General features: G+C 38.5%; 1 protein-coding gene across 4 annotated transcripts in view; it reads right to left on the reverse strand.

Annotated features, from left to right (window-relative positions):
• Nucleotides 1-21310: 21310 nt before the first annotated feature.
• Nucleotides 21311-27849, reverse strand: part of PREX2 (phosphatidylinositol-3,4,5-trisphosphate dependent Rac exchange factor 2) — a 294292-nt gene continuing 287753 nt past the window's right edge. For 2 of the 4 annotated variants that reach the window (XM_045455000.1, XM_045454998.1), the window contains 2 exons: nucleotides 26316-27306; nucleotides 25187-25496 (listed from right to left, as the gene is read on the reverse strand). In XM_045455000.1, the coding sequence (XP_045310956.1) occupies nucleotides 27261-27306 (46 nt within the window). In that variant the 3' untranslated portion in view covers nucleotides 25187-25496; nucleotides 26316-27260. Of the gene's footprint in view, nucleotides 22280-24140; nucleotides 25497-26315; nucleotides 27307-27849 lie in introns of those variants that run through there. The other 2 variants (XM_045454996.1, XM_045454997.1) reach the window with 2 other exon arrangements.

Below are 27849 nucleotides of genomic sequence, written 5' to 3' on the forward strand. Positions count from 1 at the left end.
ATATTTTGAGGTTGGTGGAACTTGCTTTTGCTGCTACCTATTGTGCTGAAACTTAACTATGTGGAGAAAATAGAGGAAATATTGCTAATGCTGTACAACTAGAGTTCTAAGATGGGGATGGCTGACAGTCTAGACATTGCTGATAAACAAGAAGTTAGAACTTAGCTGATATTAAATGAAAGTCTGGGCTAAGAAGACTTAAAATTTGGATTTCCTGAAAATACCCCTCATATACAAATAAGTAAGAATACAACTTACTCTCCCAGAAGTTGAAAAGGGAAATGAAATTATCATGGAAAAGGGAAAATGGATGTATTAGAGCAAAGTAGCATGTATTAAATGCTGCTATGTGCCAAGAATTAAGTCGTTTATGTCATTTATCCAGTGTCTGTTTAAGAGGTAGACTTGGCCAAAGTATCTGGTTAGTTGATAGTAGAGAGTGCTGGCCGACAGTTCTTGTCAAATGCATTTATGTATGTTTGTTCTTTCCACTATTCCACAGTGTCTGCATGAAGACGCAAAATAGACCATTTTCCCAAGGAACCAACATGGGCAATATGGGAACTATGTTGGTAATGGTCAAGGCTTTCATTTTGTGTCTGGCCCTGACCAAGCAGAACTGTGTCTTAGTCCATTTAGGCTGCTTTAACAAAATACCATAGAATGGGTGGCTTAGAAACAGCAGACATTTATTTCTCACATTTCTGGAGGCTGAGATGTCCAAGATCAAGGAGCCAACAGATTCATTGTCTGGGAAGGCCTGCTTCCGGGCTCATAGATGGCCATCTTCCTGCTCCTCACATGGCAGACAGATGAAGGAAATTTCTGAGGTCTCTTTTAGGAATGCACTAACCCCATTCATGAAGGCTCCACCCTCACGACCTCATCAACTCCCAAAGGCCCTCCCTCTAAATCCTGGGAATTAAGTTTCAACATAAGAACTTTGGAGAGATGCATTCAGTCTACAGCAAACTGCCATGATACAAACCCAAGGGCTGGACAGAGAGGAAAAAGCTGGGAGAATTTCACAAGCTGAGAATAAAAATAAAAATTGTAATGAGTTTTTGCTACTGATTTATAATCCCAATACTATTATTAAAATAATATAAGTGTAAAAGGAAATTAAAATTTAATTCTAATAGTAAATATAAAGTTTGGGAATTAAAAGTTATTACATGAAATACCGAGACTATGTACAAGATATACAGCTTTATTTGATGTGATTACAGCTCTGAAAAGCCTGAAGTTTTTATATAAAATATTGGTTTAGGACAAATGGGCACGGAGAAAATTTTACAAATATAAGGCTATCAGGACCATATAGTAGGTTATTAAATTTATCTTCCAGCCTTGGGATAGGACTTCATTTAAATTCATCCCAATAAACATTTTTTCTTCAGAGTCTCTAAAAGGACAAAAAGTCTCTATCTTCCTTTAGTAAAGGATTGGGTATATTTGATAAAGGCTTAGAAATGAAACATTTTTTATCATTTGGACAAGAATTGACTTTTGGGGCAGGTATTCCCAATACCCACAATATTTTGTTACTTGCTATGCATCTTTAGCATTTTTTAATTCTCTACCATCTGGTTTGCTTTGCCCACTGTATGGTGCAGTCAGCCCTTGCTGGCTTTCCACACCCTACCCCACCCAGAAGCACACAGTGATGATGTTGCCCGATGTAGCCTTGACCAGTGCCAGAGCTGATCCAGATGCTTATGAGGGGTCTGGGATTGTAAGAACACCCTATGCCCTAACATGTGTCTTCAGTGTGTCTAAGCTGGGCCCTAGATCTAGCAGGAACACCAAACTCTAGCCCTCTCTCCTGTCTCTTTTGGCTGCTAAGTTTAGCATGGTATTACTTTCCTGGTGCTGCTGTACAAATTGGTGGTTTAAAGCAACAGAAATTTTTCACTCACAGATCTGGAGGACAGAAGCCTGAAACCAATTAGTTGGCAGGGGTGTGCTTCCTCCAAAGGCTCTAAAGGAGAGTCCTTCCTTGCCACTTCTAGCTTCTGGTGCCCCTCCCCCCTCCCCAAGTTCCCTGGCTGCCTTGTCTCACATATCCTTCTGGTTTTATCTTACAAGGACATGGATCATTGGATTTAGGGTCCACCCACAAAATTCAGGATGATCTCATCTTAAGATCCTTAACTTAATTACACTTTAAAAGATCCTTCTTACAACTATAGATGCTGGAGAGGATGTGGAGAAACAGGAACCCTCTTGCACTGTTGGTGGGAATGCAAATTGGTGCAGCCGCTCTGGAAAACAGTGTCGAGTTTCCTCAAAAAATTAAAAATAGACCTACCCTATGACCCAGCAGTAGCACTGCTAGGAATTTACCCAAGGGATACAGGAGTACTGATGCATAGGGGCACTTGTACCCCAATGTTCATAGCAGCACTCTCAACAATAGCCAAATTATGGAAAGAGCCTAAATGTCCATCAACTGATGAATGGATAAAGAAATTGTGGTTTACACAATGGAGTACTACGTGGCAATGAGAAAGAATGAAATATGGCCCTTTGTAGCAACGTGGATGGAACTGGAGAGTGTTATGCTAGGTGAAATAAGCCATACAGAGAAAGACAGATACCATATGTGTTCACTCTTATGTGGATCCTGAGAAACTTAACAGAAACTCATGGGGGAGGGGAAGGAAAAAAAAATGGTTAGAGTGGGAGAGAGCCAAAGCATAAGAGACTCTTAAAAACTGAGAAGAAACTGAGGGTTGATGGGGGGTAGGAGGGAGGGGAGGGTGGGCGATGGGTATTGAGGAGGGCACCTGTTGGGATGAGCACTGGGTGTTGTATGGAAACCAATTTCACAATAAATTTCATATATTTAAAAAAAAAAAAAAAAAAAAAAAAGATCCTTCTTACAGGGGTGCCCAGGTGGCTCAGTTGGTTAAGCGTCAGACTTCAGCTCAGGTCATGATCTCATGGCTTGTGAGTTTGAACCCCGTGTCAGGTTCTTTGTGACAGCTCACGAGACTGGAGGCTGCTTTGGATTCTGTCTTCCTCTCTCTCTCTACCCCTCACCGCTCATGCTCTGTTTCAAAAATAAGTAAACAAAAAAACAAAAACAAAACAAAACAAAAAAAAGATCCTTTCTACGAATAAGGTTGCTTTTGCAGGTTCCAGGGGTTAGTACATGGACATATCTCTTGGGGGCCAATACTCATCCCACAATAAAGACCTTGTTTCAGTTGTGATTGGATCTTGTTTCTTCTACCTTCAGCATCCAGATAATACTTCTAGAACTTCACACTGATTGCTTCCCACTCTCCTCCACTACAAGTTTTCTTCCACCCAGAAACTCCATTCCCATGTTCTATCTATCCAATCAGACCCTTAAGCACCCCTGGGGTTGGGTGAGGCAGCAACCCTGTAAGGGCTTTGGAAACAGAGGGTCTGGATTCAAATCCAGATTTCACCACTGCCTTCCTTCCTTCCATCATTCATTGATTCATCCATAAATATTTACACCTCCTCACTACCAGGTAGTATCCTAGGCAAAGAAGATAGAGCATTATAGGAACAGTCTTCTTTGAGGTTATATTGAAAGGGGAAGACAAGTTACAAACAAGTAAATTCAACACATAATATAATGCCAGGTACTGACAAGTGTTCTGAAGAACAATAGAGCAAGGTAAGGAAGGGCACAGTGAGCTGTGCCTACGAAGCAGAATTTCAGATGGGGTTATCAGGGAAGGTTTCCCCTAGGAGGTAATATTTGAGCAGAGATTTGAGCCGAGTGCCAGACTGAACTGTGAGAATATCTGAGGAAGAGCTTTCCTAGAAGAGAGAACAATGATGCCCTGGGGCAAGAAGGGCCTTGGTGAGTTTGGTGCTTTTGAAAACAAGCAAGAAGAGCCATTAGGACACCCAGGGTCTTAGCAGCTTATTTGCAATAGCCAAAAGGTGGAAGCAACCCAAGTGTCCATCAACAGATAAATGAAGAGGTAAAACATGGCAGATACATACAATGGAATATTATTCAGACCTAAAAAGGAAGGAATTTCCGTCACATGCTACATCTTGAGGGCGTTGTCCTAGGTAAAATAAACCAGTCACGAAAAAACAATACTGTATGATTCCACTTACAGGGGGTACCTCGAGTCATCAAATTCAGAGAAACAGGGGGAGTAATGGTTGCCAGGGGCTGGGGAGGGGGAAAGGGGAGTTAGTGTCTAATGGGTGCAGACTTTCGGTTTTATACGAATTCCGAGGATCGGTTGCACAACGGTGTGAATGTGCTCAACACTTTTGAACGGTACACTTAAAGATGGTTACGATGGTAAATTTTATATGTGTATTTTAAATACAATTTGGGCACGTGGGTGGCTTAGTCGGTTGAGTGTCCAACTTCAACTCAGGTCATGATCTCATGGTCCGTAAGTTCGAGTCCCACCTTGGGCTTTCTGCTGTCTGCACAGAGCCTGCATTAGATCCTCTGTTCCCTTCTCTCCGCCCCTCCCCTGCTTGTGTGCGTTCTCTCTCTCTCAAAAATAAATAAACATTAAACAAATACAATTTTAATAAGATTTTTAAAAAGACTAGTTTTTAAACCTCTGTAAACCTCACCTGCTTCACCTGTAAAATGAAGAGAGGAAAAGGTCTGCCATAAGTTTGGTGTGAGAAGGAAACAGGATCATCCATGTAAAATGCCTCAACATTCTCGGACCTGTAAGATCTGCTCCTCACAAGCCACCTGTCCTGGTGATCACCGTTATTGTTGCTCTTGCTCTTATCAAACCAGCAGCGATTCTCTGGGCCGCTGTCTCCTTACCAGGCTTTATAGTGTTCAAAGCACTTACCACTCTGTGGTGTTGTCTTCGCTGTTGAGGAGTTTACTCTTGCAGTTGCCATCTCCCTCACGGGAGCAAGAATTCCTGTTTTCACTGATCCCGGTAGCCCCCCATCCTGGCACAGTGAAGTGCACAGCATGGCACGCTAATAGGCATCGCTTGAATAAACACATTATTTCTGTTATCGTGTTGTCATTATTACGCGACAGATGTTTAGCCTTAGGCTGGTATATCCTAAATGATAACATAATCTGATGATAAAATTACCTGCAATGACTCGTAGGTCGAGCCCACCCTGCTGAATCAGAACCCCCAGGTGCACTGTGTCCTGGGCCCTGCTACTCAAAATGTGGTGACTGCTCCAGAGAGCTTGCTAGAAACGCAGCATCAGGACCCACTCAGAGCCACTGAATGAGAATCTGAGTGTAACAAGATTCCCAGCGGATTCATACACACATTAAAGCTTAAGAAGTGCTGGTTTAAGCTATACTGTCTCAGAGTTTCCAGACCAGGCAGGTCACCAGAATTACTTAGTAAAACTGGAGCGAGGCCCAGGAAAAGGTTCATTTTATGTCTTCTATGAGTGAGTCTCAGGGTCAGCCAGATTTAGGAACCACCACTTGATGCCTATTCTGCAGATACAGACAAACCTATTACACGATTTAAAGAGTGAATGCATCCTTGCCCTCTTGGAGAAAATTCATCCAGTTCTCTGCCCAAAGCTGTGAGCATGTTAGCAACATACTAATCAACCAACTAACTAAAAGTAACTACCTAACCAGTATAGCCAGTTATGGGCTCTGAGGAGCAGAAGATGATACCGGTGAGCTTGGGTGGCCCCTAAGTAGGAAACTTCAAACAGCTGAAAACGAGTCTCTACCTAGGACCATTACAAAATGGTTTGGGGGGCAATCTGACCATCCAATAGAACTTTATTGTCAGCTTTTCGGATATTCTAAAAAGAAACTTACTCCTGTCCCTCTCATACCCCCATCCCTGCTTAGAAATAGGTTTAAGTATTATTCAGGTATGGCGAGGCCAACAGATCGGGAGATGATTACCATTGAAACCATATTTCGTTACTCACAATTCCCAAGAGGAGGGTGCATGCCAGGCCACAGGGGGTCACATGGGGAAGCACCGGGGATAGTTAGGAGGCAGAGGAAGAGGAGGAAAAATGGGGGCAGGACTTTATTGTGGTTTTTGTGGGACAAACAGGCAAAGTAGGATCAGCAGATTTGGGAATGGCTAGCTGAAATAATTTCAGCGGGCTCTGGGCTGTAGGGCTGTCCCTGGTTGCTGGTACCCGGCCTGGTAAATGATTAGAGCAGGGAGGTAGTAGCCCAGAGTGTGAGATCCTGCTATAGCAGGTGGTTGGGGAGGTGGGGTCTGGATTGGTTGGTTGACATTTGAAAAGCACACTAGCTGGTGAGCAAGGACATGGGTAACCTTGTGAAGGGCAGTTCCTCCAGAGTCAGGAAGGCCCCAGATGTCAAAACATCAGAACACAGAAAATAAAAGCCAGGGTTAATACTACCTGCTGGGCTCCCCATAGTGATCAGAAACATTTAGTCTGTCAACCATGGAATTAGTCCTGTCAGGGCGCCTGGGTGGCTCAGTTGGTTGAGCATCTGACTCTTGATTTTGACTTGGGTCATAATCTCACGTTTTGTGAGGTTGAGCCCCATGTTGGGCTCTGAGCGGACAGAGCAGAGACTTGCTTGGGATTCTCTCCCTCCCTCTCTGACTGCCCCTCCCCAACTCTTCCTCTCTTAAATAAATAAATAAATAAACATTAAAAAAAGAAAGAATTAGCACTGCCTTATATGTAGAAAATCCCCTAATATATTTCCTTTCTCTCTGACATTTTCCATTGTCTCTATATTTAACATAATAATAATTACAATTTTGGAACCGGAGATGTGATTCAACTTTTAACATTTAAATGGTGTTACTCCCAGAAGCATTGGCAGGAGTTGCAATCAAGCTTCCTCTTCTTCAGTTTTCTCAAACAACTGACTTTTTTCAACCATTCCCTTAACTAATGTCCATATAAATGCTAATAGAAGATGTTTCAGATAACTTTTCACTCTGCTTCTTCCCTAGAGCTGAATTTGGCATCATTTGCTATCTGTCGCCCTGGGCTCAGGCAGTTGATAACTCTGTTCAGTGATCTCATAGACTTTGATGAAACGGTCCTGGGAAAAATGAAACTTAATAACAGTCTTTTCCCTTTTCTCCTCTGGTTGAAGAATAAAGTCACAGTGGGTTAAAGGCACTCCAAAAGATGCTTGAAATGTATCCTAGAGGCGTGAGAAAAGCTGCAGGCAATGCCTCTTACATGTCTTTGTGATTTATAACATCAGATGTGAAAACACTATGTAATGGCTTTCCATCCTCTTTTACTTGGAGTGCACAAGATACATTTCTTTATGGATTTCAGTTTTAAAGTTAAAATTCAAGACCACTGACACTTATTAGCTTATGATTACAAACCTAGTAATAATCATCTAGTACTTCTACTTCTGATTTTTTATTCTATCCCAAAAGCAATGGTCAGGGATAAGCTGAATTCTAAAGAATTCTAAAGAATTCTAAAGAATTCTTACTTTTTAAGAATACTTTCATTCTGTGGACAATAATGTGTGTAATTTAAGTATAAAAGTCTGCATTGTTTAGATAGCCTTATTGGCATTTTCAACATTCAGAGGATGTCTGAAACAAAATATGGAGTTCGGGTGTCTCACATCCATGAAATATAGCCAGATCAACACTAAACCATCCTGCACACCTAGAAAACTGATTTGAGGGCGAACACAACAATCTGCACAACCTGAACCACAGAACTCTTGCAGGAAGAGGGCGCAGAGAGGTAAACTGGGGGAGAGAGAAGCTGAAAAGGGCAGGGAGCTGTTTTTGCTTGCTTGTGGACAGAGGATGGAGACAGGGGGGTGGGGGGGGGTGGAGAATACGGTTAAAGCATTCCTCCCAAAAGCGCTGGAGAGAAAGTGGAAAAGTGGAAACAGCCGCAGAGACTGAACTAAAAAGGGAGAAAGAGGAAGGGAGAGGGTTTAAATTCCATTAAGACTCTATAAACGGGGAGCGCAGAATCTGAAACGCCGCAGCTCGATACCTGGCAGTGCTCTGGTGAGAAGGGCGAATCCCCAGGAGCAGAGTGGGGTCCGGGAGTCTTTGGGCCAGGCAGGGAGAGGCGGTTCACTGCTGGGAGAACATCTGGTAGACACTGTGTGGCTCCCCACAACAGACCAAGGCCCCAGTGGACCCGGGAGAACAACCACATTCGCCAGTGCTGGAACAAGGTCGTTAAGGGTGAAGCCTGGTGCCAGATGTGTGTTGTGATTTTCCAAAATCCCTGAAATGTTGCTGCTACACGATCGCATGAACTTTTTCTGGGGCAGGCTGGTGCCCAGCTGCAGTCTCTGGGTGTCGGCAGCAGCACGGGTCTCACCAACGTTCCTGGGTGTGGCCGGCACTCGGCCAATGCTCAGGGAGACCCTCCTGCAGAGGGGCAGAAGGGGTCAAAGCCATAGTCCCTCAGAAATAAGGGGTCAGGAAAAACGGCCGCATCTGAGACAAAACTCAGGAGGGAGGTGCTTCTTGAGGCTTGGTCACAGACAGTATAAAAGTGGGGAGTAGATGGAAGCCGAAGACAAAGAATGGGTGGGAGATTGCTGGTGGGGAAGAACACAGTTCCGACACTAGAAACGGGGTAGGTGGGCGACGCCATTTTTCACTGCTCCTGCGCCTGCGCATGTGCACCTAAAAGCGCCACAACAATCCACCTCAGTAGGCTAGCAGCGCCATCTAGTGGAGAATGGAGCCATTACACTAAGCGCCAACCTTGCTCTTCAGAAACACAAATCTCTCTGCCTGCTTAGTTGACGGACTCAAAGCACTTAGTTTGACTTCTAGAGGAAAACAAGTAATTTCAATCGTATTTTAGTATGTTCTCTGGTCCATCTATTCAATTTTCTGTTTTTTTTATTTTTTATTTCTTTTTTTTGAATACACAAAGAGAAAAAACTTATTTCTATCTTCAATTTTTATTAAAACTATTTTTCTTTAATTTTTTTCTACTATATTTAATACTTTTGTGTAAATTTTTTCAAGTTCTATTTTATTCCATTATTTCATTTTATTCTGTTTCAGTGGATTCATTTTTTTGAAATTTCAAATGATTTCCTTTTAATTTTTCATTCCCCTTTTTTTCTCTAATCTATCAAGCCCCTTTCAACACCCAGATCAAAACACACCTAGGATCTAGCATCATTTATTTATTTTTTGTGTGTGTGTCTGTTGTTAATTTTTTTATTTAAAAATTTTTTCTACCTTATTAATTACTTTTCTCCCTTCAAAATGACAAAAGGAAGGAATTCACCCCAAAAGAAAGAGCACAAAGAAATGACAGCCAGGGACTTAACCAACACAGATACAAGCAAGATGTCTGAACCAGAATTTAGAATCAAGATAATAAGAATACTAGCTGGAGTCGAAAATAGATTAGAATCCTTTTCTGCGGAGATAAAAGAAGTAAAAGCTAGTCAGGATGCAATAAAAAATGCTATAACTAAGCTGCAATCTCGAATGGTGGACACGGCGGCAGGGATGGATGAGGCAGAACAGAGAATCAGTGATAGAGAGGACAAACTTATGGAGAATAATGAAGCAGGAAAAAAGAGGGAGACTAAGGCAAAAGAGCTTGATTTAAGAATTAATCAGTGACTCATTAAAAAGTAAAAACATCAGAATCATAGGTGTCCCAGATGATGAAGATAGACAAAAAGGGGTAGAAGGGTGATGAGAGCAAATCATAGTGGAAAACTTTCCTAACCTGGGGAAAGACACAGACATCAAAATCCAAGAAGCACAGAGGACTCCCATTAGATTCAACAAAAACCAACCATCAACAAGGCATATATAGTCAAATTCAAAAAATACTCCAGAGAGGAAAGAATCATGAAAGCAAAAAGGGAAAAAGAAATCCTTAACCTACAAGGGAAGACAGATCAGATTTGCAGCAGACCTATCCACAGAAACTTGGCAGGCCAGAAAGGAGTGGCAGGATATATTCAATGTGCTGAATCAGAAAAATATGTAGCCAAGAATTCTTTATCCACCAAGACTGTCATTCAAAATAGAAGGAGAGATTAAAGGTTTCCCAAACAAAAATCAAAGGAGTTTGTGATCACTAAATCAGCCCTGCAAGAAATTTTAAGGACTCTCTGAGGGGGGAAAAGATGAAAAAAATAAATAACTAAATAAAACCCAAAGCAACAAAGACTAAAAGGACCAGAGAACACCACCAGAAACTCCAACCCTACAAGCAACATATGGCAGTAAATTCATATCTTTCAGTACTCACTCTAAAGGTCAATGTACTAAATGCTCCAATCAAAAGTTGTATTGTAACATAATGGATAAGAAAACAAGATCCACCCATATGCTGTTTACAAGAGACCCACTTTAGACCTAAAGACACCTTCAGATTGAAAGTAAGGGGATGGAGAACCATGTATTATGCTAATTGTTGACAAAAGAAAGCCAGAGCAGCTATACATATATCAGACAATCTAGACTTTAAAATAAAGACTGTATCAAGAGATGCAGAAGGGCATTATATCATAATTAAGGGGTCTATCCAAGACCTAACAATTGTAAACATTTATGCTCCAAATTTGAAGGCAACAAAATATATAATTCAATTAATCACAAACATAAAGAAACTCGTTGATAATAATACCATCATATTAGGGGTCTTCAACACCCCACTTACAGCACTGGACAGAGCTTCTAAACAGAAAATCAGCAAGGAAACTGGCTTTGAATGACACACTGGCCCAGATGGACTTAACATTTCATCCCAAAGCAGCAGAATATACATTCTTCTCTAGTGCACATGGAATGTTCTCCAGAACAGACCGCATACGGGGACATAAATCAGCCCTCAACAAGTACAAAAAGATCGAGATCATACCATGCATATTTTCAGACCATAACGCTATGAAACTCGACATCAACCACAAGAAAAAAAATTGGGAAAGGTAACAAACACTTGGAGACTAAAGAACATCCTACTAAAGAATGAATAGGCTAACCAGGAAGGTAAAGAGGAAATTAAAAAGTACATGGAAGGGGCGCCTGGGTGGCGCAGTCGGTTAAGCGTCCGACTTCAGCCAGGTCACGATCTCATGGTCCATGAGTTCGAGCCCCGCATCAGGCTCTGGGCTGATGGCTCAGAGCCTGGAGCCTGTTTCCGATTCTGTGTCTCCCTCTCTCTCTGCCCCTCCCCCGTTCATGCTCTGTCTCTCTCTGTCCCAAAAATAAATAAACGTTGAAAAAAAAATTTTTTTTTTAAAAATTAAAAAAAAAAAAAAAGTACATGGAAGCCAATGAAAACGATAACACCACAGCCCCAAACCTCTGGGACGCAGCAAAGGTGGTCATGAGAGGAAAGTATATAGCAATCCAGGCCTTCCTAAAGAAGAAAGAAAGGTCTCAGATACACAACCTAAACTTACACCTTAAAGAGCTGGAAAAAGAACAGCAAATAAAACTCAAAACCAGCAGAAGACAGGAAATAATAAAGATTAGAGCAGAAATTAATGCTATTGAAACCAAAAACACAGTAGAACAGACCAATGAAACCAGAAGTTGGTTCGTTGAAAGAATTGACAACATTGATAAACCACTAGCCAGTTTGATCAAAAAGAAAAAGGAAAGGACCCAAATAAATAAAATCAAGAATGAAAGAAGAGAGATCACAACCAACACAGCAGAAATAAAAATAATAATAAGAGAATATTATGAGCAATTATATGCCAATAAAATGGGCAATGTGGAAGAAATGGACAAATTCCTAGAAACATATAAACTACCAAAACTGAAACAGGAAGAAATAGAAATTTTGAACAGACCCATAACCAGTAAGGAAATCGAATTAGTAATCAAAATCTCCCAAAAAACAAGAGTCCAGGGCCAGATGGCTTTCCAGGGGAATTCTACCAAACATTTAAGGAAGAGTTAATACCTATTCTCTTGAAACTGTTCCAAAAAATAGAAATGGAAGGAAAACTTCCAAACTCTTTCTATGAAGCTAGCATTACCTTGATTCCAAAAACCAGACAGAGACCCCACTAAAAAGGAGAACTCTAGACCAATTTCCCTGATGAACATGCATGCAAAAATCCTCAACAAGATATTAGCCAACTGGATCTAACAATACACTAAAAAATTATTCACCACAACCAAGTGGGATATATACCTGGGATGCAGGGCTGGTTCAATATCCGCAAAACAATCAATGTGATTCATCACATCTATAAAAGAAAGGACAAGGACCATATGATCCTCTCAATAGATGCAGAGAAAGCATTTGACAAAATACAGCATCCTTTCCTGATAAAAACCCTCAAGAAGGTAGGGATAGAAGGAGCATGCCTTGAGATTATAAAAGCCATATATGAACGACCCAACGCTAATATCATTCTCAATGGGGAAAAACTGAGAGTTTTCCCCCTAAGGTCAGGTAAAAGACAGGGATGTCCGCTCTCACCATTGTTATTCAACATAGTATTGGAATTCTTAGCCTCAGCAAACAGACAACACAAAGAAATAAAAGGCATTCAAATCGGTCAGGAGGAGGTCAGACTTTCATTCTTCACAGATAACATGATACTCTATATGGAAAACCCAAAAGATTCCATCAAAAAACTGCTAGAACTGATCCATGAATTCAGCAAAGTTGCAGGATATATAATCGATGCACAGAAATCTGTTGCATTCCTATACACCAACAATGAAGCAAGAGAAAGAGAAATCAAGGAATTGATCCCATTTACAATTGCACCAAAACCCATAAAATACCTAAGAATAAATCTAACCAGAGGTGAAAAATTTATACACTGAAAACTATAGAAAGCTTATGAAATAAATTGAAGAAAACACACACAAAAAATGGAAAAAGATTCCATGCTCCTGGATAGGAAGAACAAATATTGTTAAAATGTCAATACTACCCAAAGCAATCTACATATTCAATACATTACCTATCAAAATAACACCAGCATTCTTCAGAGCTAGAACAAATAATCCTAAAATTTGTATGGAACCAGAAAAGACCCCAAATAGCCAAAGCAATCTTGAAAACGAAAACCAAAGCAGGAGGCATCACAATCCCAGACTTCAAGCTATACTACAAAGCTGTAATCATCAAGACAGTATGGTACTGGCACAAGAACAGACACTCAGATCGATGGAACTGAATACAGAACCCTGAAATGGACCCACAAATGTATGGTCTACTAGTCTTCGACAAAGCAGGAAAGAATATCCAGTGGAATAAAGACAGTCTCTTCAGCAAGTGGTGCTGGGAAAACCGGACAGCAACATGTGGAAGAATGAAACTGGACCACTTTCTTACACAACATACAAAAAGAAACTCAAAATAGATGATAGACCTAAATGTAAGACAGGAAGCCATCAAAATCCTCGAGGAAAAAGCAGGCAAAAACCTCTTGATCTTGGCCGCAGTAACTTCTTACTCAACACGTCTCCAGAGGCAAGGGAAACAAAAGCAAAAATGAACTACTGGGACCTCATCAAAATAAAAAGTTTCTGCACAGCAAAGGAAACAATCAGCAAAACTAAAAGGCAACCGACAGAGTGGGAGAAGAGATTTGCAAATGACATATCAGATAAACGGTTAGTGTCCAAAATCTATAAAGAACTTATCAAACTCAACACCCAAAAAACAAATAATCCAGTGAAGAAATGGGCAAAAGACATGAATAGACACTTCTCCAAAGAAGACATCCATCCAGAAGGCCAACTGACACATGAAAAAATGCTCAATATGACTCATCATCCGGGAAATACAAATCAAAACCACAAAGAAATACCACCTCACACCTGTCAGAATGGCTAACATTAACAACTCAGGCAACAATAGGTGAGGATGAGGAGAAAGAGGATCTCTTTTGGAATGCTGGTGGGAATGCAAGCTGGTGCAGCCACTTTGGAAAACAGTATGGAGGTTCCTCAAAAACTTAAAAATAGAACTACCCTACGACCCAGCAATTGCACTACTAGGTATTTAACCAATGGATAAGAGGTATGTTACTTTGAAGGGGACATGCACCCCAATGTTCATAGCAGTGCTATCGACAATAGCTAAATTATGGAAAGAGCCCAAATGTTTATCGACTGATGAATGGATGAAGAAGATACGGTATATTCAATGGAATATTATTTGACAAACAAAAAGAATGAAATCTTGCCATTTGCAACTACGTGGATGGAACTGGAGGGTATTATGCTAAGCGAAATTAGTCAGAGAAAGACAAATATCATGTGACTTCACTCATATGAGGACTTTAAGACACAGAACACAAGGGAATGGAAGCAAAAATAATATAAAAAACAGGGAGGGGACAAAACATAAGAGACTCTTAAATATGGAGAACAGAGGGTTACTGGAGTAGTTGTGGGAGGGGGGATGGGCTAAATTGGTAAGGGGCATTAAAGAATCTACTCCTGAAATCACTGTTGCACTATATGCTAACTTGGATGTAAATTAAAAAAAAAATAAAACAAACAAACAAAAAAAGAAGCATCATATGGGCCCACAATCCCACTGCTGGGTATATATATCCAAAGGAATTGAAAGTAGGATCTCAAATAGATATTTGCATACCTGTGTTCAGAGAAGCACTATTCACAATAACCAAGAGGTAGAAGTAACCCAAATGTCCAATAGATGAGTTAATAAAAAAAATTTGGTGTGTGTGTGTGTGTGTGTATAATAAACAAACAAACAAAACAAAACAAAACCAAAATATGGAGTTCGTGTTTGGATCATCAATCTGTCAAATATGCATTGTAACCCCCTAAACCCATTTTCCCAAATAACATGGTCTCTACGAAGGTTAACATCACATTGGAAACTTACAGTTGAGTAATATATCTCTAAGGGTCAAAGCCAAATAAAAGTCAACACATGTGTATTTACATACCCTTACTGTGAAAAGCATTTTACCTAATAGCTACATAGAAAAAAAAAAAAACTAATCATTTTCATTCTTAATAGAGAAATAATTCTCCATTGATCCCTTGCTTACAAGTGAAAAAACAAAAACCCACTTTATACTGCCTCTTATTCAAACTATAGCTCCAGCTCTCTCCTTTTCCTTTCCTACCAATTTTATAGAAAAAAATTATTTATAGTTTCTTCGTTTTCCTCATCTGCTCAACATATAATCTATCATATATAACCTTGCTTTTAGACCAAGTATCTCTTTTAAAGATAACCACTACTACTTTCTCGTTCTAGCTTTAAAAGATCAGGAAATTCACAGAACTGGAAATACACTGATAAACGTGTCAATGCAAGATAAAGCATGTAATTAAGATTGGCACATGAATACTCTAGTACTCCTCTGGCCATCTGTTGTTTGTGCCTGCCCAGAATCCATTTCTGCTTCTGGTAATATCACTCTGATTTTTCTTTTGGGAATCCTCTGACAACTCTTCCTTTTAAGCAAGAGAGGACAATGTAATTCTTGCCAATGAGAGTACAGCATCTGCCTGGCTCTAGTGATTGGTTTAAGGGAAGTCACATGACTCTGACCAGACCAATCAGAAGCAAGCACGAATTTTGCTGCAACTTTTGGTAAGTTCTCTTCCACTGGTATCGGTAAACTGAATTAAAAGCTCAGTGATGTTGGTGGCCAACTTGCTATCATTAAGGCAGAGCTGGTCTGAGAAGGGCAAAAACAAACAAAAGCAAAATGAAGAGATGAGAAATATCTGAGTGACATTATTTTAACCCTAATGACTGGTCCTGCTCCAAAGATCCACCTACATTTACATTTGCTTCATCCTTTTTTTAAAAAATTAAACTATTTATTTTGAGAAAGGGAGAGAGACAGAGCGGCAGGAGCAGAGAGAAAGGGAATCCCAAGCAGGTTCCCTGCTGTCAGCGCAGAGCCTGATGCAGGCTCCATCTCACCGACAGCGAGATCAACCTGAACTGAAATCAACCAACTGAGCCACCCAGGTGTCCCTGCCTCATTCTTTCTATGTTTTGTTTTGGTGTTAAAGGCAGTCAGACTTTGGTTCTATCACTTATACTGAAGGAAATGGACTAACAGGTATCATCTATTGTTGGTAGTGGTGCCAGACACTAGGCACTCTGTTGGGATTAATTGCTATAATTAAAAAAAAAAACCATTTTTTTGATCTTACAAAAATCTCATAAAATGTCTGCAACTAAAAACAAAGAAAAGGCAAAGAAATAAAAGTAACTCAACAGCCAAATGCCCTTTTTACCTCTCATTTTACTTATGATCCCTGAATCATTTGACAATTCCTTCTTTGAACTCTATTTTCTTGACTTCCATAACCACCCAGTTGCTTGAAATCTCCTCTCAACCACTTCAAATAGTTCTTCTGGATTTAATCCACAGCATCTTTTCTTTTGTTTAAATTTTAGTGTTACAGAATTTTACCCTCAGCTGTCCAGTCCCTAGACCCTTATTATGAAGATCAGTTGTCCAAGTTAGAAATTCTGGCAACATCCTTAATTCTTCCTTTAATGTACTTCCCCACATCCTATGCATTAACAAATCTTGTTAATTTACCCCTTAAATATTTCTCAAAATTCCCTCTCTTCTCTGTAAATCTCTGATATTATTTTAAGAATCCCATCACTTCTCCTTTAGACCATGATTCTCAAACCCAAGCATGCAAAAAGAATCACTCATAAAGCTTATTAAAAATGAAACCCCTGAGCATAATCCTTCAAGAGAGTCTGATGAACGTGGCCTGAGAATCCCACTTTGAGAAACACTATTTCAATCATTGCAACAGCCTTCTAACTGCACTGTTGTATATATAACCATTTTGATCATTTCATTTATTTACCTGTTTGAAAACTTCCAAAGGTTCACCACTGCCCACAAGATAAACTACAAACTCTTTAACATGGCATATCATGATTTCAAATAGCAGCTAACCCCTATGATCGCATCTCTCTCTTCCCCAGTCAAGCCTTCAGTCTGAAGAAAACAATCTCTCCAGAGTAAGACTTCCTCCTACTTTTATCTTAGTTCAATTTCATAAAGACACTTACTAGTCTATTTTCTAGTGAACATTAGAGAGTGCTTCCAGGTGTCAGACTCAGTGTTAAATTCTTAACCTACGTTATCTCATTTAATTCATGCTACTGCCCTGTGAAGTAAGTGGTATTATTATTACAATTTTACAGCTCTGGGAATCGGAGGGTCAAAGAAGTAACCTGTCCATGGTCACAGAGCTATTAAAGGCTGAAGGGGGCCTCTAAATCAGAGTACTAGATTGCCACACATCTAAAATATGAGCTCCTCAAGGGCCCCTGAACAGTGGACAGGGTACTCAATCCCAATACTAAGCCTTCCACACCGTGGGTGCTGAATGTGAGCAACTGACTTTCTGACTAAATGAATGCTGGGAGGAAGAATAAAAGGAAATCATCATGTTTATTAGCCTCTATCTCAAAATGTGGTTTCATTTTCAGGAAGACATTTTCCTTATTAATAAAGCTACCTTTAAAACTACCATTGGAAAGTTATTTAAAATGCATTCTAAATTTTTAATAGAAATTTTTATTAAGATAATTGTAGATTCACATGCAGTTTTGAGCAATAATTCAGAGAAATCTGACATTTGTCAAGTTTCCTTGAAAAGTAACATCTTGGGGCGCCTGGGTGGCGCAGTCGGTTAAGCGTCCGACTTCAGCCAGGTCACGATCTCACGGTCCGTGAGTTCGAGCCCCGCGTCGGGCTCTGGGCTGATGGCTCAGAGCCTGGAGCCTGTTTCCCATTCTGTGTCTCCCTCTCTCTCTGCCCCTCCCCCGTCCATGCTCTGTCTCTCTCTGTCCCCCCCCCCCCAAAAAAAACATTGAAAAAAAAAGAAAAGTAATATCTTGAAAAAAAAGAGCACAGGGGTGTCCGGATGGCTTAGTGGTTTAAGCGTCGGACTCTTGATTTTGGCTCAGGTCATGATCTCACGGTTTCTTTAGTTTGAGCCCCACATCAGATTCGGTGTGCTGACCTCTCAGAGCCTGCTTGGAATTCTCTGTCTCCTTCTCTCTCTGCCCCTCCCCCACTAGCTCTTTCTCAAAAGAAGAAAAAAAAGAAAGCAATAGTACAGTTTAATAATTGGGTTATCAACCTGAATACTGTTAAATGGGAGAATGCTCCACCATCACAAAGATCACTCTTTGCCTTTGAATAACCACACACACTTCCTTCCTGTCCATTTGCCTCTAATCTGTTCTCCGGAATTTTCTATAATTTTGCCCTTTTAAGAATGCTATGTAAATGGAATCATACGGTATGAAACATTTTGCAACTATTTGCAGAGTTCTTTACATGTTCTAAGACACTGATTTGTCAGATATGTAGTTTGCAACTATTTTCTCCCAATCTGTAACCTGTTTTTTCACTGTCTTCACAGAGATCTTAAAATAGAAAAACACCTTGAATTTCGATAAGGTCTCATTTATCAACTTTTTCTTTTATGGATCATGTGTTTTGTGTCACGACCAAGAGCTCTATATAGACCTAGATCCTGAAAATTTTCTTTTATATTTTTCTCTAAAATCTTTGCAATTTTATGTTTATATTTAAATCTATGATCTTTTCTGAGTTAATTTTTGTCTGAGGCATAATATCGAGTTCAAGAATCATTTTTATGCCTCTGATGTCCAATTGTCCCAGCACCACTGGGTGAAAAGTCTATCCTTCTTCCATTGAATTGCTTTGGCAACTTTGTAAAAAATGTGAATCTATGATTATCTTGAAATAATTTGAATTAAAAACGCTTGTTTGGAGGTGATAAAAATGTTTTGGAATTAGATAGATGTGACAGCTACAGAGCACTGTGAATGTGCTAAATGCCAGTGAACTGTGTACTTTATAATGGTTGATTTGATGTTATGTGAATTTCACTTCAATTTTATTATTTTTTATTAAAATTTTTTTTAACATTTATTTATTATTATTGAGAGGCAGAGAGAGACAGAGCATGACCATGGGAGGGGCAGAGAGAGGGGGAGACCCAGAATCCAAAGCAGGCTCCAGCCTTTGAGCTGTCAGCACAGAGCCCCATGTGGAGCTCGGACCCACAAACAGTGAGATACCTGAGCTGAATCAGACACTTAACCAACTGAGCCACCCAAGTGCCCCTCACTTCAGTTTTAAAAAGTGGGGGAAAACAAAGCTTATCCTAGCTTACTTTCCAACTATAATATTTTACACAATTCAAACAAGTTTTTCAAAGAGTATATAAAAGCCTACTTTCATATAATCATTGAACGTATTTTCTCTGTGTTTGGTTACAGCTTCCAGGTCCCTCATTGCTAAAATTAGGGAACATCCTAATGTCTGAACTCTGAGGTAAACATTGTTAACAGTGAGACAACGTGTGGGCAGTTAGAGCGGCAATAGTCTTTAGTGGACCTAATATTTCCTGGCAATCAATCCTTGCATGTCCTTACTCATTCTTTGACCATCTTTTATACCCTCACTTGTCTTTATCCTTCTGAACTAAGGTGCCCTAAACCGAACACTCTATTATATCATGTGGTGATCACTGCCTTTTTTCTCTGAGCTCACAGCCCTGGAATAATATATTTTATCACTTTTCTGGCAAGGAGTTCATATATCTCTCCTAAATAAAAGCAACATAGTGAGACAAGGGCAGAATGTCTACAAACTTGCTAAATTTCTAGACTTATGCTGAAACTTCCTCTCGTGTATCCTCTTTAATTAATAGTGAAGGGGTCCACATTTACATCAGGAAAATTCCTCATCCCAAGGAATCTTGGAGATGGTTTGGGTGTTCACATTATCAAGACCTACCTTCAAAAAACCAGTGAGATGTTTGTATTAATGCATTCAAATCATGTTCAAATGACTAATCAATGTCAGTCCATGAAACCCTACACTTAGCATATTTTAAAACATGTTTTGTGAAGAGAAAATTCATCTTTTACTTTCAAGTCATCTAACTCAAGACACCCTGGACAGAGCCGTCGGAAATTACAAATTTAGTTCAGAAAACATGGCACACTGGAGCCAAGGATTAACACAATAGTGTCCTCTACTCCAACATCTGATCATATTACAGGGCTGACATGGTTAGAACGGAGAAGACATTTGTAATCCTGTAAGAAATAAGCTTTTCTTTGCCCCCTAATATCCTGAACATAGATCAATTGAAAGAGAAAAAAACTTTATATAACAACCTGCTTTTAATCCCAATCCACTGTTACTATTTATGTCAATATTTGTCCTTTCTTCCTTTAAGCCTTGATGGTACTCCGGGGCTATATTATCTCCTATTCATGTATTTACCTTTTTTCCTCTTCATGTTACCATGAAATTTCTAGAATAGTTTTACCATATTGCACTTTGCTGAATATATGTGTCCCAAGGAAATATCAACAAATCTTTTATGAAATATGTCCTACCCTCTAGTAAGTTTGGAAAACATAGCATACCACCCCTCTCCTCTAAAGTCATGATTAAAAGGTACATTAAAAGGTTAGAGAAATCCTATGATGAAAACGCGTGTTTAATTCTGTGTTTCTTAACCTTATTTTGACCACAAAATACTTTGTGTATGTCTCACTTAATAGCATCTCTAGAACACCAATATCTGAAATGCTGTTCTAAAACAAATAGGCTGTGCTTGCTGGTTCCATTTTCTTATGACTGTGTTAAGTTTTGCAAACTTGGGAAACACCAGCGATCTCCAAAAAAGGAAAATCTAGTTATTGATTTTTGTTTCCTTCAATGATTATTTCTTTTGACTTTTCTGAGGTTACCTATGCAGTCAACAACATACATATTTTTCAAATTCCTCACTGGGATTCCATACACACACACACACACACACACACACACACACACACACACACATATATTTTATGTAGGTTCCACACTCACCGTGGGGCCCAAACTCCCAACCCTGAGATTAAGAGTTCCATGTTCTACTGACTAAGCCAGGCAGGTGCCCCTGTAATTCTCTATCATTGTTATAAAATAGATATACCAAATTCTTTTAACTGTAGAATTTGGGAATTATATGCATTTGTAACACCCTCAGCAACTAGGACAGGGGCTTGTACATAGTATGTACTGAATAAATCTTGGAAGATTGGCTACTTAAATCTAGAAATAGCACAAGTCTTGTATCTCCATGAAGCCGTCCTATGCTGTGGCCCATATTAAGCTTCTTTCCCTGTCCTCTTCTGGTAAATTACTGCCTCTATAACTTACGTTGGCTCATATTTGTAGATTTGTTTCATATGTGTATCAAGTTTCTCCTATGGAGGTTGTGAGCTCTTAAGGGGTAAAAATCTGTGTTTCCATGGATTTTTGTCTCCCAAACAGGTGAAAACATAATTGGTTTACTAAATTTAAACGGAAAGTAGCTAAAATGGTCATACTACATTTTACTTTATTATTGACACTAATAACACAATGCTACTATTCTAGTCTTCCACACAAAATTAAATGATATGAAATACATAAGACACTGGTCATTTTAACCATTCACAAAATATTGAATGATTGAAACTATGTTACATGTATCTTTTACAAAGGAAAAATTGACTCTTACAATAATACACTCAGGTGAAATATATCATTGCATTTTGGAGGTTATACAATGTTAAATATGAATATATTCAAAAGAATTACTGTTTATAGAACAAATTTGATATTTTACTATTTAAAATAGTAAAATACTTTACTATTTAAAATAATGAAATGTAAATTATATTCAAATACATAAAGCAACTATCAACTGAATACTTATAAAAATATTTTTTAAGCAAAAGCTATGATCTACTCATTTACTTGGCAGTTACAAAAATACATATTCATCTGAAACTCTAATAAATTTGCTTGCGGCATTAGATATTCAAATTTAAATGTATATTTTCTAAAGCATTTTACCAACTTAGTACTCTTGAATTCTTACAGTATATATACCTATAAGGTATTAGAATAGGTTTGAATTACAAATAATGTCATCTCACGTAAAAGACACAAGTGTCCATTAACACAAAAGAGATAATGTGAAAGTTTTCAAACCAAACACATCCCACACACAAAAAAAGGCCCACTGGCTGTGCCTTATACAAAGTGAATTCTCAAACATATTTGTGGAATGAGTACACGGATGACATTTATTCTGTTATCTGCACTCGAAAGTATCCAAAGCTTTCTATTTCTGGTAGAAATATCATTTGAAAATTCAATAATTTTATTCTTAACCAGCTACTTCTTCTGGATGGCAAAGTCAGGTAAATTGACTCCAGATCGAGTAGAAAACTACTGTCAGTGGTCAAAAGATGGCCTACCAGGCATGTTTCCTGTGTATTTCGACAAACCTGATGCCTATAGAACAAATATTCAATATATTGAACAACCCCGTATTTCATATCTTCATCCAAAACAAGACATAAGAATCTAAGTCACTTCTATAATGTATTATCATAAAAACAAAAAGCAAATATATATGTATATAAAAATGTATACAGAGATACAGGTGTCTCTACATCTATCTTCGTAGACTTCAGATGTCTCTTCTCAGTGAGAGAAGCAGGCTATCCTGAGTGAAGTAGGCCAAGTGTCTATGGGACAACAGCTAGGGCATGCACAGGCCATACTTGTACGGTCTTCCATGCATGCAATATGAACGCTGAGATCATTGTTAAAGGCAAAGGCTCGAAGTAGTAAAAAAAATTTTTTAAAGCAAAGACTAACTGTAATGACAATTACAGAATTGCAGCACCTAGGAAGACTGTGACCACTATATGTTAAAGGAATTAGCCTGGGCCCATTTTTGGCCCAGATTCCTCTCATGACTTTTCCCCACCTCTTTTGTCTCATGTAGGGTGAATTTTTTCTGAGGCTTATCATTAAAACCTCAAAACTCTGATAGAGTACAGAATATTTTTTATTAATTGGAGTTTAGATTATTTGAAACTATTTCAAAAGCTTTTGCCTTTATACTTAAGCAGAACAACTGACTATTCATTCAGCAAATTCAACACAAACACAAGTATATACAAACACGTTAATGAATAACTACCACTGGCTTTGGGGAAGTATAATTTACTATGTTAATCCACTTGAAAATAAGTCTTTAAAAATCAAACACAGTTTCCAAAAATTCAGAAGCAATTTAGTCACATACCAAACATTAGTTTCAATATTAGTAAATACCACTAGTGAAAAAAATCTAAATATGTCCTTTAAAGTAAAATGTAAAGTAAAATGACTTAAAGTATTGATATCTATTTTAAACTTCAGTATTATTTTTTTTAATACAAGTGAGTAAAAATACGCCCTGTAATCTGTCTTAACTCATGCTACATGGGAAAAGATCTATATGAACTAATGAAGGAATACTTTAGTACTTTACATACAAATGCATTATTGTCAAATATATAGAGTAACTCTCAACTAAAAGCTTCCATGTCACTAAATATTACTTTGTCTATAAAATGTATGTGTTCAGAGGGTTGAAAATAGTTTCTTTTCTTTGTTTTTGGGTTTGTTTGTTTTTTACAGATTTTATTTTTTAAGTAATCTCTACACCCAACGTGGGTCTTGAACTCACAACCCTGAGATCAAGAGTCACATGTTCCACTGACTGAGCCAGCCAGGTGCCCCAAATAGTTTATTTTTTTTTTTTAATTAGTTAATATGTCCCTCACGATTTTGTTTTTAACTATTTATTTTCTTGGTTTTTATAGTTAGTACCAACATTAATTTCATTTCATTCTGCACTTAGTTAACTATCATAAAATTTAAATCAATAGAGTCAGAATCAGTATCATTGTAATCTCATATATATTATAGTGTCATAAGATATTAGCCTAATTTTAAATTAAACATTGTTACTACAAGAAGAGTGACCACTGAATGCACAGGGAAGCTAGGTCACTGGAAGAATATGATTTAAAGAGACAGAAAATAGGGGCGCATGGGTGGCCCAGTCAGTCAAGCATTTGACTTCGGCTCAGATCATGATCTCATGGTTTGGGATCGAGCCCCGCGTCAGCCTCTGCCCTGACAGCACAGAGACTGCTTGGGATTCTCTCTCCCTCTATCTCTCCCCCTCTCCTGATTGCTCTCTCTTTCACTTTCTCTTGAAACAAATAAATAAACCTTAAAAAAAAAAAAAAGAGAGAGACAGAACATAGTGTGAGACTTCTACGATTAGAATATTAGTTCATAAAATAAAGCTTACCTCCTAAATTCAACTTTATATATCCAATAGAAGTAAAGCTAGTACAGGAATTCTTCTTTGTTTCTTGTTAAACAATAACAAAAATAGATGGAAAATTCTAGTCTCTTCAAATTGCTCATTCTGTTAACATTATATTAAGTTTTGTTATATTTTATAGTAGATAACTTTATATAAGATCTAATGGAATATTTAAGATGTATTGACTATGGATTACTAGTTAGCAATTATTTTTGACTTAGATCCCACGTTAAGAACCAAAATTTCTATGCATGACCTTCCCCTTTAGGTGAAGAGAAGCAAATGTCCAAACTCAGAACTTGGAAGAACTGTTGGTAGGGCTTTAGCAACATTTCAAGGAGTTCTAGAGGAGTATGTGAGCATTTAGGTAAATTCATTCTAAAAACTCATGGCCAGTTAACTGTCCAGTGTCATGTGGAGGCACATTATGATATTGAAAAATCATCTTTATCCATTCATTCATTGGGCATTTTCTTTTTTATTGCTACCACTGTCTTGGAATCATAGTCAAATTTTATATGGTATACTTTTCCAGAATTTCAAAACATACCTAAAATTGTTACCTTCAATTATGAGGAATCTATTTTTTCAGATTGCAACAGCACTGCATTGCCTCAAAATGTGTATCCAGAATGGTAAAATGCCTAGGAAATCTTATGATTTTCACATATTAAAGACATTTTATATGTTTCCATTCATTTTTTACTCAATATAAAATGTATAACTTAATGGCAACACATGTCACAACTTTACTAACAAATAATGGGTAATATTACAACAGTTCTTACGTGAATATGGAGAAGCAGTGTAATGCATTAAGAAGGCAGACTTCCTGGATTTAAATCCTACTTTTGTCACTTGTCAGTCCTGTGGTCTTGGACGAGTCACTGGGCCCTTCTTTGCTTCAGTTCCTCAACTGTGAAATGGGGATGATGAAAAGACACCATCCCAGTCTTTGTAAGGATTAGTGAAACAATAACAACAAATAGGGATAAAGCACTTGGAGGTACCGCTTGGCACATAGAAACTACTTAAATGTTAGCTACAATTTTTATTGTAATAAAAAATGACAGGGACTGATGAGAATAGAAATCATTACTAACTTTGGAGCATTCAAGAAGTACCAAGCACTCTGAAGGTTGGTACACTTACACTACATTTAACCTGTAAAATATTAAGCACATCCTACTATATAGAGAATAGACCCTTAAAAATATGCTATTTTATACATACTATAATTGCAGATAATTTCCTCCATGCAACATAGCAAAGTATGACTGAAGTGTTGAAGTGACCCCTTCATCCTTCTAATGAGAAATAAGGCTTCTAGGATGGTGACTAGAAAACAGTAAAGACAATAGGAAAAATACTTGATAGTTGATCAGTTTTGCTCACTCATTAGCCACAGTGAAAGTAATCAATTTTTCAGTACAGGAAAATCGCAAAATACTAATGTCATGGACCTTCAGGATCAGTTGATAATAATATCAAGAATGTTAAATCCCTGAAAGTTAAGATATACTTAATATAGGTATTTGTGTTAAGGTAATATCTTCATTAAATTCAAAGTGTTCAACGTTTCCTTTGAAAACTTTGAGTTTATCTCTTATTATATATAAGGACTTATTGCAAAAATTTTAAGTGCTTCTGTGCCAAAGAACAATTTTTATCAGCTTGACCAGTGTATGAATAACTGGTATATGTATAACACAGAATTTTTGTTATTCAATACACAACTTATGTTATTCAATACACAACTGATGTTATTTTGTTATTCAATACACAACTGATGGCAGTGAATGATAATGATCATCTGAAAATCATTATCAAATTTCATAAATTAAAATGTAATAATCATCTGTATATACCTTAGTTATGAAAAGCATTTCACATACTAAATTAGTCCAAATCCATATACTCATCACAATCACAGGAAGGGCATTTTAACTGTTTTGAAAATTATAGATTCAAAATCAATATTACTGTATTCATTACACTAAAAAGCAATATTATTTAATCAACATAGAAATGATAAAAATGACGTGTATTTTGGAATGAAAATAGAATACACCTTGTGCTTCCATACATTATCAAGGTCTCTAATAGTCCTTGTACAGTTCAACAAATAATGCTTTATTTTCACTGTTGTACACATACCTTGATAGAAAAATACTCAGCACGGTGTATTCTCTTCAGAGTCTCACATCTCATATGGAAGTCTTAATAAAAGTAAGAATTTTAGGTATCTTTCTAAGTTAAAATTTGACTTTTTAAATGGACTTAAACTTCCTCCTTTACCCCACTCTCCCCTCCCGTACCTCCCTGATCTCCACCCCTCTCCACCCCCTGGCCACCTGTGGCACAGCACCAGTACACGTGGCCCTAGGAAGCCATGCCATTTCAGAGACCAATGACAGCACCCACTTGCTGGAACTGTCCACGAGCACAAAGCAGTGCTTCCCACCACAAGCAGTGGGAAGAAAGTCTTGGTAGAAGCCTCATTCAGCTCTCTTCTCTGTTACTGAGAAATAAACCTGTAGGAAAAAGAGTCAAGCATGCTCTTCACCATTCACAAATCATACTTTCTCTGATGCAGGTAGGGGACCGAATGCCTACAATAACACCCAGTCTATGTGGTCTGTAACATTTCTGTATGATGATTTGAAAAGTGTGTCCATCTTTCTTCAGTGAAAGACTTCTTCAAGTGGAAATATCCATTATCACATGATTCCATTCAGAGAAGATGAAAACAAACACAATGAAATAATTCTAACTAATGGGAGAGGAGGCACAATGGTTCATTGTTTACCTGTTTGTTTGTTTTTTTCATAAATTCCAAGGACAAAATTTACCCTAAAAATGAATAGTTAGTGTCAATACATAGACAGATTAGTTTGTGAAGCTACAGATGGTCTGAGTGATCTCTCATCCATTTCCGGCACAAGTATCCACGTACAAGAAGAACATTGGTTATTTACTCCATGGGGAAGGAGCTAGAGAAAAAAATTTCATTTATTTATCTTGAATGAAGAATGTTTAGCCAGCATGTCTTTTGTCTAGTGTTCAGAAGCTTCTGCTTGCCTGGTTCCTTGGGGATTCTCCTCATTCTTCTCCAACAGGGGGAGGCGGCTCGCACAGCTTGTACAGCCTAGGAAAGGCAGGGAAGAGTTTGACAGCAGCCTGGCGTATTGCCATTACCTGAGATGTTTCTACTGGTACAAAAAATATATTGACAATAAGTTCCTGGTTCAGGAGCCATGATCATATTGCCTATTTTACTAAAAATTACTTATTGGGGCGCCGGGGTGGCGCAGTCGGTTAAGCGTCCGACTTCAGCCAGGTCACGATCTCGCGGTCCGTGAGTTCGAGCCCCGCGTCGGGCTCTGGGCTGATGGCTCAGAGCCTGGAGCCTGTTTCCGATTCTGTGTCTCCCTCTCTCTCTGCCCCTCCCCCGTTCATGCTCTGTCTCTCTCTGTCCCAAAAATAAATAAACGTTGAAAGAAAAATTAAAAAAAAAATTACTTATGAATTAGCAAACTCCAAAACTTCAGTTCTAGTTTTCAGAAAACACCAATGTCTCTGTATAAGTGGAGACGACTACTGATTATGCAATGTCATCTTTCCCACACCAGCTGCTTCTGCTCCAGTGCTGCCTGCCCTGACTGTTCACCTTGCTGGCAGCAAAACTGAT

This window comes from Leopardus geoffroyi, chromosome C3 (assembly GCF_018350155.1).
Source record: "Leopardus geoffroyi isolate Oge1 chromosome C3, O.geoffroyi_Oge1_pat1.0, whole genome shotgun sequence".
Taxonomy (NCBI): Eukaryota; Metazoa; Chordata; class Mammalia; order Carnivora; family Felidae; genus Leopardus; species Leopardus geoffroyi.